Raw genomic sequence first — 14,383 nt, 5'->3', positions numbered from 1 at the left:
ACAAAACCACAAAACCCTGGCTTTATTTTGTGAGATATGGCAGGTACTCACTGTACTCCATCATCATGTGAATCACATGGAAAGGGGCCCAACAGACTGCAAAGAGAAACACCACTGTCACCATCATAACAATTGCTCGCTTCTTCTTCCTGAAATTGCACCAAGAATTCCACACTGAATCACTGGGAACTGATCGGCAGTTACATCTCTCTCTTCAAGTTAGATCTGTGACTGTGTTCTGATGGCTGCAGATTCAAACAAAACCCTCAAGGAAAGCTCAGAAGTACACAATCCCCTTGGAAAGAAAAAAATGCATCATCATATAAAACTAGCACTTGATTTCTCTATTTTGGGACAGCAGAGCACTTTGCAAGACATTAGTATGTCTTGCAAGGAATTTTTAACTCTATTCAGGAAGACTAAAAAAGTCAGGAAAAAAGCCTTCTAGAAGTCCAAGTTCCAAGTGCATTTTGCTTACAAACCTTGATATTTTAGACATTTCGTTCCCATGAATGGTTTGAAGAACTGAAGCATCTCCCACTCGTTTCTTAATCCAGAGTTCATAGCCAATTTTAGTGTACAAGAAAAGCATCAGCATCAGTGGAAGAAGGAAGAGTATAACAAGAATAAAGGTCGTATATATCTTCTGATAAATGGGACTGGCCCATTCTTCCAAGCAACAAACATGCACTTTTTCATATAGAAAGTCATATTTAACCTGCAACAAATGCAAAGAAGATGTGTCACCAAGGTGTTTATCCCAAGTGTAAAATCCAAGCACATTCAGATATTCCTTGCTCTTAATGGAACAATGCAAATTCAACAGATTTTTTTAGAGTGACAAAATTCTTTCACAAGCACTTTTCCAATCAAATATTGGGTTTAATCCAAATTGACAAAGAGAGGCTGGGAGATGCTCTGATTTGCATGCCAGAGGAGAACTTGGCTACACATTTTGCAAGTAAAGATGGATTTACAGAAACCTCACGTTAGCCACTTTAAAAAACAAGAAAATTATTAACATTTAGACTCACAAGCAGCAGATTGTGCCACGCCTCCTGCCCAACCTCCAAATGTGTGTGGTAACTCCTCAACTATAATGAGCAGCTAATTAATCTTAAACTAAGCACAGTTCTTCCAGATCTCGGGGAGAACTGTGTCATCCTGAAACAGCAATCTTAGCCCTCTATTCCTGTGTGCAGTGCAAAAGAAAGCCACAGTGCAAATCACAGATGTAACTACTGTCATTAGGGAGAGTAGGCATTAACTAGTCCCTGCTTGTATTCCCTCTTCCACAGTGCATGCAAGTTCTAATCCTTAGCCTTTCCCAGGCTGGCACACAGAACCAAAACTCCACCTCCCTTACCCCCCTCTAATTTCACAGAGGCTGACTCCATTTCACCTAAAGGTCCAGGAAGATCCAGCAAGGACTGAGTTTAATAAGCAAATCCCCATTCGACCTAACCTACCTCAAGCCGTTGCACATACCACATGGGTGACCCAACAATAAGAGCCAGCAACCAGACTATGCCTGTAAACAAATACATTTTTTCATAGTTTGTCCAACAAGCAGGATTTGCTATGAACAGCTTAACAGCTTTGAAAAGTCAGGCAATTTAGAAAACTGTAGCAAAGAACAAAGTTTTCTATCAGTCAACACTCACATCAATAACAGCATGCTTTTTTGACATCAGCTTTCAGTTTCTCAAGCTACCTCCATTTACTGATATTCCATGAGAAAAACACTTAATCTGCATAAGGAGCATTAAAGAAATCTCTTTGTGTAACAAGGGAAGAATCATTTCCCTGTGACATATCTTAAGCAGTGCTTGTACGTTTTGAACTTTGCTTGAAATAAAAAAAAGAAATGGCTGCTAAAGGTTTATCTTTGTTAAGTACATTTTTTACTTCAGAAGCTAAGTCCCTTGTGAGAGTTTTGGCTAGTGAATATTTTACTTGTAGGCCCTATCCTTGAGCTATTTTATAAAGGTCAATTAACTCTGCCTCTGAATCACTGGTCATATCAGAGGCTTCTGTTCTGCCATGTCATCCACACTGAAGATTATTTCCCACACTCAATTACCAGAAATGCTTAAAATCTTACCAAGCATCGTGAAAGCTCTTTTATTGGTGTACTGCCACTTCATTTTTAGTGGATGCACAATTCCCTGGTGTCTTTCCACAGCAATGCAGGTCATTGTAAGAATCTCAGTTACAATAGCAGTGGACTGAACAAACGGCACCATCTTGCAAGCGAAGGCACCTGCAATGATCAGAAAGTAAGGCATGCAACAGCTATTAACACCAGACTCCATTACTAAAAATAACAGACCAAGACTGTTAGATGTATTGTAACATCTAAACTGCTAAGTCACCTATTTAAGCCATTTGTCAATGCAGCTCTCCATAGCAATTCTTTATTGTACACATCTGCAAAGCCAAGATTTCTAAGGACATATTCACTTGCTCTACTACTGGTCTGACACTTACTCCTATTTCACTTTTGACCAGGTTTTCTATCATCTGTTTTCAACCACGTTAAGTTACAGAGCAATTTATTATTTTTTCATTTTGGCAGATTACTCTCCAGTTCATGAAGGTCTGAGTGCTACCTGTTTAAAAGTTTGCCTTTTCTGAATGTGTTCCTTAAGCTTGTTTACACATCACTATCTGTACACTTCAGCATTCAATGCATGATCCTGTCAACTGAGATACACAGAGGAGGCGGCGTAAGAGGAAAAATCAACCTCTTCATCATCCTTCTGTTCTCCAAGTCTCCCTCTCTGCTGATTACCAAATTATGTTAGTGCTACTGTGCAAAACAAGTGCAATTTCCTGCCTGCATTTTCTAAGTTGCACAGATACATTGTGTTTATACAACTTCAACTTTTATTGCTGCCACAGCTTTCCAAAGTGTATATTCAATTCTTAACTTATCAGTCATTCTCTATTACTCATTCTCAAGTCCTAGCCATCTTAGAAATTGGTACAAATTATTATGTAAGAAATCTTACCTTAATGCCCTTCCCAATCTACAATCTACTTTTCATTTACCCATTTTTGACCCTGAGATAATTTTCTCTGTCCGTATTTCCACAGTTCCCTTACACTCTTACAGTTCAGTATCAGCTATTCATTCCAGAAACAGTCAGGGTTATTTTCCTTACTAGACTATTTTTTATACCTTACTCAGATATAATCCATAAACTCAAAACAGCCTAAGAAGTATCTGATCCAATTTTCAGTCAAGTTTTAAAATGCTCCAGAAACCTTAAGCAGTAACAGCATAGAAAACAGACAGAAAACAAACAGAAAACTCTGAAAACTTAATCCTACCTTCTGTGAAGGGAACAAGGAACAGGGAAACTTCTACTTGATAGGCCAGGCTAAAAGCCACTCCAGCTTACAAGAAGGAACTGGTTTGCTACTGGTCTTACCAATTCCAGTTGTTCAAAAATCCCTTTTCCTGTGACTCCACAAAGGGAAGGAGAGGAAAAATAGCAATGGGTGAAAAGGAAGCACCTTTCAAGTATATATTCAACACAATGAATGTGCACACAGATCTGGCCTAAACCAGTTTTAAGTTCCTTGAATGAAATCTTAGCATGGCCAGTAGGAACTGCATGATTGAGGATGTAGGGCTGCATGTCTGTTTTTCACCTAGTATGCATTTTTCCAGAGCATCAGGAAAAGCAAGACAAGACATCTTGAATCAAATGCAATTTATAAAATAAAATTCCCCCTGCTTCTTCCTTGGCATCAGAAATGCCTAACAAATTGCCTCATGAAACAGAGCCAATATTTTACTAACTCAGCATCTCATCAGTTTCTCACTACACCCAGTACAGAATGTGCTGCACATACAGCACCAGACCCACTCTGTCAAATTCACATCCTTCACCCAGTGGGCTTAAACTTCTGTTGTGAGATAAAACCAAAGGCAAGCTCAAATCCTACCTACTCTGCATACAGCAAACAGTGAATGCAACCGAAGACTTGATTTTACATTTTTGCTTCACTAAGTTAGAAGGGACTCCTGCTACAAATAACAAACAGAAGACCTGAACTTGTTAATGAAATGCTTAAGTTCCTGTTTCACTAAGGAAATTAGTTCAAGTCTTACTGCTGAAGCTGGGAGAAAACTGAAAACAAACAAACAAACACAAAACAAAGCTAAAAAAACAAACTTTCACCACAGGCTATTTCTTACAGTTTGAAAAAGGCCAGACCTAAATTAAATCCATTTGAACTATACCTGCCTTACAGGGATTTCCCTGTAATGCACTACTCCTCCACTGAAGTCCCAGCATCCCAGGGTATTCTTAGGAAGCAAAGTAGTATCACTAATACTCAAGTAACAAAATGAGACAAAGTTTCACCATCAGTCTGGTGGAATTTCCAGCAGGTGCCCAGCTATTTAAAGAACAAAGGGAACACCCCAAACTGGGAGAGAACTCAAATTCCCAGATGCTCTTTGTTTTTTACAGATGTCTTCTCATTTTCTTCCCAGCAAACACACTATCAAAGAGCAAAGACTACCACTCACTGTGCCTTGAGCTGAACTTCCAGGAGAAAAGGCTGCGTAAACCCCCTAACTCATCTTTTTGAAGACACACACACAACAAAGTAAGCACTTAAGCTATACAAAAGTAGCTAAAAGCAAAAATCTACATAATGCCTGCAGGTTGAGCCTACTGAGCTGGACAAACAACATTAGCACTTCTAGAAATGGGAAGCAAAAGGATATTTTCCATTAGACATGGTTGGAATAGACACACCTGCACACAGCACACACTTTGGGGACTTGGAGGCCACAGCAAAACAGCCACAAAGTTTTTTTTTTATAAACAAGAAACACCATGATAATTTCAAATGAATAGAAGGTAAAAGCTAGTCAAAAAGCCAAAAATGTACCAAAAGTAAAAATAGAACAGAACTTCGACTTCCCTGAAGCTTCTGATTGCACCATGCAGAAGGTCTCAGGGTGCCACTGTTATTAACAATGTAATATCCCTTCAGGGCTCTTGTGCTTGCCCTGAATTACACAAATGCTTACAGTTTCTGAAATCACAAGACCCTCAAATGCCTTGAAATTCAAACCTCCTTCAAGGATAAGAGACTGTTGAGCAAGGAAGTGCAACCTCCTTCACACAAGTATTTAAAAGAGATTTGCCTGGGGGAAAAAGGGAAATAAACTGTTCAGAATGTCAGGGCCAACTGAAGAGCCATCAGCTTCAATGGAATTCTGACATTAACACGCCTGAGATCCATCCACCATCCTTACTGTGTTTGAATGGGACTTAATACTGAGATACCAGGAGCCCTTGTACTTGGCAGAATAGTCAATGTTCTTCACATCAACCCTCTTTTTAGTTTTCAAATCCATTGTTTTATTTGTAAATATACAGCAGCCATGCCCAACTGCTTAGATAATTACTACAGACTTTCTCCAAATCTTTCAATACTTTAAATCAAATAACTTATGTTTTCAAATTACAAACATTAACAGGCCTTTGCACATGGAAAATGAAATCTACCATTAAATAAGGTAATTATTTCAGAATAATGCATGCACATGTCACTTAATATTTAATCCATTTGTGTAGAACAAGCTTCACCTGCAGCAAGAAATTGATAAAACCCCATTCTCAAGTGGCTGTTAATTGAAAGTCTCTTATGGAGAAACTCAGAAAAAAGTGCCAAATTTTATTGTAAGGAAGACAAGGTAAGTTTGAGGAAAAAAAATTAATTACGCTACTACATCATTGTAAATACAGTGAAATTAAAAGAAGACTGAGATAGGCAAAAAAACAGCTGTGTCAAGCACATAAATTAAAACCATTTCAAGTAAATGCTCACATTTGTGTTCAGACTTAACACAGAGTAACACAAGATTTTAAAGGAATATACTAGCTTAAATCTTTGTTATAATCCGGCAGGTAAGAATGTGGCTGTTTGGAACATGGTTTGGAGATTATATGACTAACAAACAAACACAAAGAATAAGAGCCCACTTCAGTGAGGTTCAGTCAAGGTTATTGAAATCTCACTCCATAAGTTTTCCCAGTGCTGGGTTAAAGGCTTAAGTGCTGGGATCACTTCAAAATCACTGGAACCATGTTAATTTCTGCACTAGTGGCAGTAGAGAAAAGTGTTGACTCTTCTGAATAATTTAATAATTTAAATAATATCTTAAGCATGTACCAAAATGTTTAAATTCCACACTGTTAAGCTTTCAGAGAACACTTCCACTGTCTTGTTAGTCAAGACAGCACTGCAGCATCTAATACTGACCACTTTCAACTGGGAAAGTAAATCATTTGCAGCAGAACGCTGGGAATGAAAATAACTAATTGCTTCTCTTTTTCAAGAGACTAAAAGTATTCCTTATTCACTGCTTGCTAAAAACTGCATAGATTATTCAAGCAGTCAATAGTTTTCCCAGTAATAACACATTCAGAGACTGCAAATATAAATGGCATTCCCATAAACATTTTATGCCTTCATTATCGGGCATTGTGCCTGGAACTGTGATTTAAGTCATTTCAAATATCACTTCTTTTATCACGATTATAAAAGTAAAAGCCTGAAACTATTCTCTGATAAAAGTTAAATTGCTCCTTCCTCTGGTAGAATGCTGTTGATCATGCCCTTGCACTAGAATTTCTGTCACAGTTTGTAATGAGCTCTCTCCACCTCACTTGAAGCAAGCAAGTTGATTTTTCTCACATTTTGTAACTTGGGGCAGTACGTATCAGTCATCATCACACAGATGCTATCCCTAAGGGTGTTGCATACCTGGGTAATGCATTGTTTTACATAAGTTCTTGGTATAGATGCAAGATTTAGTTCTCATCCCTCAGCAAGGAATGTGTTCTCACACAGTGAAGTTCTAAGGTAACACACTGCTGGACACACGACATTTGGTAAGTAACAAAGCACCTTAAAGACTCAGCTGGGTAGAAAGTGTCAGTTTTTCATCAAGCTTTTACAGAAGAAGAAGCTGTCACATCAAGAGGCACCAGAAGAGCACCATACAGAAGACCCACCCCTCTCCTGAGGGGCAGCTGGAGGACAGACAAGATACAGGAGGGCACCTCAGTATTCAGGAGTGTCTCAGATGACTCGCAAAGTCACCCTCTGACACCTGTCTTGAGAACACCCATTCCAACTGATAAGATACAAAATGCACAAGAACATAGGGCCATGCTGGCTGTATTGTAAACTCAAGTTATGCTCTCATGTTTCACCAAGACTGTTATATTAGACAACATTAAATTAATTCTCCCGTCGGCCCAGGTAGCTCTGTAAAGACAACACTCAGCTAACTAAGCAGTGTCAGGAAACAAAACAACTGTTGTAATATTTGACCCAGATACAAAAGCCCAAATTTATCTTTAATAGTGCTGCCATCAGTCCGACAGGACCACTACTGCTGCCTCCCACCTATGACTACATGAGAGCAAGTCCTCAACTGCTTCAGCTTGCACCACGACACGATGTATGGATGCTGTATGCATCCATTTACTCCCACTTGAGCTCCTGTTTCATTCTTCTTATCAATAAATACACTCCCAGAGATCATTTATGACAAAGCCACAATCTACATTTTCTTCTTCTGCATTACAGAGATGAGTATGCTGGATTTTCATTCAAAGCTCCCCATGAAATTACAGCCATTTCAGCTGCGAAGTTTAAATTGGAAAATCAAATAATATACTGTCACAATTACACTCACACAGCTACAAAGATTCTTAAAGACACCAGAGAATCAAAGGCAAGACTGGTTCAAATCTCTTTTTAGTCACTATGGTGCTGCTTCCAGTTGTTAACCCACAAAGAGTTAAAGGGTCTGTGTTAATGCTGCTTGATCATCAGGCAAAGTGAGGCACACTGAGATTTTTAACTGCAGGTGAAGTTAAGAGTGTGTGAGTGAAAATACGATGGAACAAGTCACAGCTTCAGCTACTCTGAAACTGTGGCTGTTCTTCTGTTTGCATTGCAGTGTTTGCAGTTCTCTCCTCCCCTCTCCCATTCTTCTGTGGGTTTCAGAAGGGGAAGAAACAGAAACACACATATACGAGCATGGAAATAAACAATCAGTTCTAAATTAAACACAAGTACAAAACAGACACATCTTGGTTCACATTGCCTAGTACAGATGCTTGTTTTAGTGATGCAAGTAAATCAAGATATAAAGGGACTCAGGGCTCAGAATCCCCAATCTATTAGCAGCATCAAGTGTCTCAGGATGCACCACTTTGTCCACCGAGGATACATCACAAGTCAAATCACCTTTTTCATAACAGAGTTGGATCTTGCACTACTCAGTGATGTGCATTACAGTGGATGAGAATAAGACTTTTTCACACTCCAAAATGAAAGGCAAAAGGCATATTAAACCAGTTAAGTCAGCAAGGAAGAGACTCTTCCAGGACTGGCAGGCTCTGATTTGCAGTACAACTGTAATCACCACTCACGCACAAAGCATCAGGAGCCAGATACCCTTGGGATACCATCAGTTTGTGTATTTGTTTTCCTCAACGTCACTTCACAGCCCCCATCCCCCAGAATAAAGGGTTAACACCCATCCATGATAGTATGTGCTCCAAACACTCTGTCAGTTCAAGGTAATGATTTCACCAGATCAAAAGACCTATAGATTCACTTGTACTGAAAATGCCCTAGCACAGCAAAAAGGGCAAGAAAAAAATACAGTAATCCCCAGAGATCACTGTACTTTAGCTGCCCAAATATTGAATATCTGAAGAGATTTGTCATAACTATGCTAGACCTTTACATTCACTACTTCTAGATTTTGTCAGGCACCCTCAGTAACAGTGTCAATAAAGACATTTTCCCCATACTGTTCCACATGCCCATGCCCTATCTCCTGTAATTCACCCCACACAGAGGTTTCATCTGATTATGATCAGATGTTTAGTCAAACTGACAGATCAGAGCCTTCCTTAGGAGAGAGAAGAATCAGAAAGGTTATCTTCCCCAAAACAGCTCATAAGAAAATAGCCCAGATGTCCTTACTATTAGTCCCAGGAGCTCTGGATTCATCACTTCTCATTGCAGTTCATGTAATAAAGCCCATTTCTCACATGTGCTCCAAGTCTCCTCTGACCTGCCAATTCCCACCCAGCATTCTAGTCTGTGGGAAGTTCTGGAATTGAATCTCCATGTTCTGACAACCATCACTGTTGTCTACAAACAACAGAAACACAGTAAGCCTTGGAAATTGAAACATCAATGTGTCACTTTATCAACACCTTTCCTGATCATTCTGAAATATTCTGAAAAATATTTCAATTTGTGGTTGCACAAAATGTTGTCTCCTACTTGCTGCAAAACCACCCCTTTTATTTTTCCACTTATAATTGTCAAACACAGTTTAAAGGAAAAAAAATAAAAACAGGAAAATAAATACCATATACAATTCTACTGCGCCTTTCTCTGCTTGCTCTTTACTACTTTGGAACTGGGATGCATAGAAAAGAAAAAAATATTCCTTCTTTCTAGACTTCAGGGAAGCTTTGCCAAAAGGTTCTTCACATCAACAGGAATACAACATAGCTCCCAAGGAAAAAAATAAATTAAAAATGTAAAAGGATGCATTATTTCAGCATATATTCCACATGTCCTCTCAGTCACTTGTTCCTTTAAGGACATTATTTTTCCTCACAAAAGGTTAAGGAGCACTGGCTACGAGCTGACCGCTGTCAGAGGAACTTAAGCTGTATAAAGAGTGATACCTCACTTGCCAGACAGATTTCATTACTCAGCGAGGAGGAAAAAAAAAAAAAAAGAGAAAGTAGTACGGCAAGGCTTCCACACAACGAACCGCTTCCCACCCGCACACCGCAACTTTGAAGGAATACAAGCAGGAGGACTGGGTTATTTTAACACAACCCGAGGGAGGGCTGGAGAGGCCATCCCTCGCAGGGGGCGGGAAGGGGAAGGGTCCCTCACGGAGGGCAGGAAGGGTCCCTCGGAGAAGGGGGAACGCGGGTCCCGGCGGCGGCGCTGCCCCCTCCCCGCAGCCCGGCCCGGCACCCACCGCCGAGCCAGTTGGAGGAGATGTTCTGCAGCATGGTGAAGGGCACGCAGAAGAAGGCGATGAAGAGGTCGCTGAGCGCCAGGGAGCAGATGAAGATGTTGGTGACGGTCCTCATGGCTTTGCTGCGGGTCACCACGTACAGCACCAAGCAGTTGCCGAAGAGCGCCAGGGCGAAGATGAGAACGCAGATGAGGACGAAGGCAACCTTGGTGCGTCTGGGCAGCTCCGGGATGTACACCAGCGGCTGCAGCCCGTAGAGAGCAATGAACTGCTCCCGCGTCACGTTGTTGTCCCGCAGGAGCTGCGCGAACTGCTCCGGGGTGATGTTCAGGGACCGCATGGCGCCCGCTCGGGGACCGGCACCCCACCCTCAGCGCCGCCGCCCGCGCCCCGCCATGGCCGGACCACCGCCCGTCCGGCGCTCCCCGCGGCGCGACGGCGGCGAAGGGAGCGCGCAGGGCCGGCAGCTGCCGCGGGCGGCGGCGGCGCCTCCGCCCCGACACAAACTTGGGGCGGCGGCGCCGCCCGCGGCCGCGTCGGGCTTGGGGGGGCGGCGGCAGCCAATCAGCGCCGGGCGCGCGCCCGCCCCGGCCCCGGCGCCGTGGGGCGGCACGGGCGCGAGGCGGCTGCTGTGGGGAGCGAGCGCGCGGGGAGCGCCTCAGATCGCCGCCCCTCACAGCAGCGCTGCTCTGTCACAAGCCCTCACAGCGCCGGGACCCCCTCACAGCAGCGCTGCTCTGTCACAAGCCCTCACAGCGCCGGGACCCCCTCACAGCAGCGCTGCTCTCTCAAGCCCTCACAGCGCCGGGACCCCCTCACAGCAGCGCTGCTCTCTCACAAGCCCTCACAGCGCCGGGACCTCCCCCCCTCCCCGCCCCTTCACAGCAGCGCTGCTCTCTCATAAGCCCTCACAGCTCTGGGACCCCCCCTCACAGCGCCGGGACACCTTCACAACTCCCCCTCACAGCGCTGGGACACCCCTCAGAGCTTCCCCTCAGACCCTCATACACCTGCCTCTCAACCTCCCATTGCACTGGGACCCGCTCGTAGCTGCTCCCTCACATTACAGCCCACTCACCGGTGTCTCCCCAGCCCAGTGTGGCGGCACAATGCCCAAGGCGGGTGCTGCAACTCCCAAACCAACCTCTCCTCACTTTGGGACCAGGCTGAGAGGGAAAGGAAAGCGATGATGCTGTGGGGAACATGGCCTCCTACGTGACGGGAGGGGCTCATGCCACCCACAGCAGGTCAGGCTGCTGCTGGTTCATGCCCAGCCCAAACAAGACAGTGCAGGGATTTTATCTGCCCTTCCAGCCCCCTTTGTGCCAATGCCACTACAAGCCCTGCCCAAAGCTCGAGCAGAAAAGCAGTTTTCTAACCTTCACTGAGAGGACAGGAGGCTCCTGAAGACCCCTTTCCTACAACCACTCTCGCCAGAGGACGTGACCGAATCCATCCCACACAACCTGGCTGGCAAGGCTACACAGGTAAGGGCATGGAGGCTGCTGAGGTGCACTCAGCTAAGTGGCTGCAAAGAAAAAAAAAAAAAAAGCCTTTGCAGTTTAAATATGGATAATAATGATAATTAAGGTCTAACAGAGGGACCAAGTTGAAAATATGCATTGACTTCTCTTCCTGCCTAATTTAAATTGCCCAGTACAGCTTTCTCACTATCACAGGTAATATCCCCTTTGTATGATACTGCATTGAATGGCAACAATTTGCTTTCATCAGTCACATAAGAAATTACCAAAAAGTATGCAGAGAAGGCAATAACAATATGACAGCCTGTTCTGGCAACACTTCCCACCCTCACAGAAATAGATGTTTCGTAGGGAAACCACATCACCAGCAAGAATGCTGCAAAATTACATTTTGTATAGAACGGATGCTCCATGGCCTGGGTACATAATTTTACCTGTACAAGGGAACCTCTAGAAAATAATGAAGAAAAGTATAGCAAAAGCTGTTTTTTTTTATAGAGTTTCTGGCTTGTGAAGGAAATTTGGAGAAGGAAGATTTCACTACCAATTCATTTGCAGCAAAATAAATATGCTCAATAAGACCAAAGGTATTTTGTGTCATCTTTGAAAAATAAGAGATTCTGTTAAGTGGAAATCAATGGAGAGAAGTTCCAATGCCTGTATTAACCTGTGCTGCTTCAATCCTCCAAGTGCTGACAACCCTCTCTTAAGGTATAGGTCCATGGTAAAAACTTTATTGTCCCATGGTGAGAGATGTCTCTTTGCTTGGGTGCAGCGTTTCCATGTATTTTTCACTTGAAACCAATGTCACCAAGCACCTTTTCTGACAGGCTTTCTAAGCCTTGCTGTGGAAGGCAAATGCTCTTTAGACTGACTTAGATACTGACAGCTTCTTTCACATGCCTTTAGGCCTGCCTTGTTGGCTGGAAAACTTGGTCTTTTTTTCCCATCATGATCCTGCTGAGCTCATGCTCTGTATCACACAGACAGAGTTCTTTTGAGTTCTGTTTTCCCAGCACCTTCCCTTGAACTATCCACCAACTACACCTGGTACAGCCTGAAGCCACCTTCATGTTCTCTGTGCACACATCCTTTCCTTTTCCTTTTTTTTCTTTTCCCTCTTCCTCCTCCACTTTGTGCTGGTAACAGAAACCTCATTTAGGAGCTCTTCTATTAACATACAAGCCAGATGTGTTTCAGCAGATTTCATTCCTGTTATAGATAAAGGGCTAAACCTTGAGGCCAGTCTGTCATCCTGGACTGCAGTGTTGTGTTGTTCATTGTAAAAAGCATCCAAGTGTATCAGGAACAAATAAATGGGAATAAGCTCTCACCTAAATACTGCAGATATAGCCTGGGTTTATGGTTAGCATGGACATTTGTTTTTTCATATATCCTTGTTTTATTACTATGATTGCTCATTACAAGTAATCAAATAGCATTGAAAATGAACAACATCTGGATGGTTATTCCACGGAATATAAACAAATTTTGAAGCTGTAGGCAATGGACGGGTGCCATTCCATCTCGTGCAGATTTAGCTGAATTTTCTGCATGCAAAGAAAGGCCCAATGCAGATCATTTTACAGATAGCTTTTCTTGTTAATATTTACCTACATGGAGAAGATAAATGTCAGATTTACAGGAACTTTCATTTTCTTTGAGCATTATCCATCCTCTTAGCTGAAAAAATAAGAGCAGAGACATCATGCAGGTTGTAGGGCAAATGACTAGTAACTGTATTTCCCCGCTCCTTGACTTGAATTAAATTGTATTTGGAGTTAAACGGGTTGAGTTACAAACCTCATCTCGAACCTGTTGAAATTACTGAAATGACTTCTCTGTTTCCCTGGGCTACAAATAATTGTCAGGTAGTGAAAAGTGTTTACTCTTCAGGGCAGTGCCTCATGTTCTGCCTTATCCTGTACCCACTGCTCCAGCTTTTGCTGCTTCCTGCAGCCACAGAGCAGAACTGTGTGGGATTGCCCTGACTCTCCCCACGCACTGAAATCACCAGCCATGTAAAAATGTTTATCTAGAACTGGAAAGAGAGGCTGTGCAAGTCTTCTTAACCAAAAAGGTATAAAATTGCTTTGTCAAACAAAAGGAGTTATTTTTACTTAATTGACATTCCCACTTCAAAGATTTGAGCAACTTTGCTGTTGCCTTGCTCACCAAAATATGAGAAATATGTACATACACACATACCTTTGTCCTGCATAACTGCTTTCAGATTTTAATGATGATTTTTCCAAATTTTTATCAGCAACTTTCAAATCCACTTCTGATATCCTGTAGTCTATGGAGTTCCGATATTTGCATCATCAGGACATGGGTCCTGCCCTTACATAATCTCTGCAATAACATATTAATCTCTGCTCTAAGTTTTTAGTAGCCTGTACAGAATAATAATAAATCACAAGGCACTGTTCTGTTCCTTTGACAATTATTTATTAAACTGATGCATTTATAAATATAAAAGAGGGTATAAAAAACCCCAAAATCTTCTAGTAAATAATTGATTAAATAGAAACAACCCATTTCTCATTATTTTTAACTGAAAAAGAAAAATAAGGCTTCCTACTAGTTAAGTGGCTAGAAATATTTTACTTCTGTATCTAGAATCCCAGTGGAAAAAAGCTGGCAACTTGAATACAGATCAAATCTTGGATAATTCTCCTTTGGTTTCTGAAGGATTGTATATTCTTTGGTCACAAACTGACAGGCTGATAAGCACAGAAAGGTGTGAAATGTGTGTTGTACCAGATTGTACTCTTGTCACAACCTCTCATTGCTTCATACCACCAAATGCTAATTTGTTTTTTGCCTACAT

The 14,383-nt window shown here is 42.2% G+C and overlaps 1 protein-coding gene across 9 annotated transcripts in view; it reads right to left on the bottom strand.

Annotated features, from left to right (window-relative positions):
* Positions 1 to 14,383, bottom strand: part of QRFPR (pyroglutamylated RFamide peptide receptor) — a 66,216-nt gene that overhangs the window by 9,966 nt on the left and 41,867 nt on the right. For 7 of the 9 annotated variants that reach the window (XM_085578312.1, XM_085578315.1, XM_085578314.1 and 4 more), the window contains 4 exons: positions 2,105 to 2,263; positions 1,470 to 1,531; positions 483 to 718; positions 52 to 149 (listed from right to left, as the gene is read on the bottom strand). In XM_085578312.1, the coding sequence (XP_085434438.1) occupies positions 52 to 149; positions 483 to 718; positions 1,470 to 1,531; positions 2,105 to 2,263 (555 nt within the window). Of the gene's footprint in view, positions 1 to 51; positions 150 to 482; positions 719 to 1,469; positions 1,532 to 2,104; positions 2,264 to 10,066; positions 10,537 to 14,383 lie in introns of those variants that run through there. The other 2 variants (XR_014954935.1, XM_021554914.4) reach the window with 1 other exon arrangement.

The sequence above is a fragment of the Lonchura striata genome, chromosome 4, assembly GCF_050655825.1.
Source record: "Lonchura striata isolate lonStrDom1 chromosome 4, ASM5065582v1, whole genome shotgun sequence".
Lineage (NCBI taxonomy): Eukaryota > Metazoa > Chordata > Aves > Passeriformes > Estrildidae > Lonchura > Lonchura striata.
Note: the sequence above shows the minus strand (reverse complement) of the source record. Positions and strands in the feature narration are given on the sequence as shown.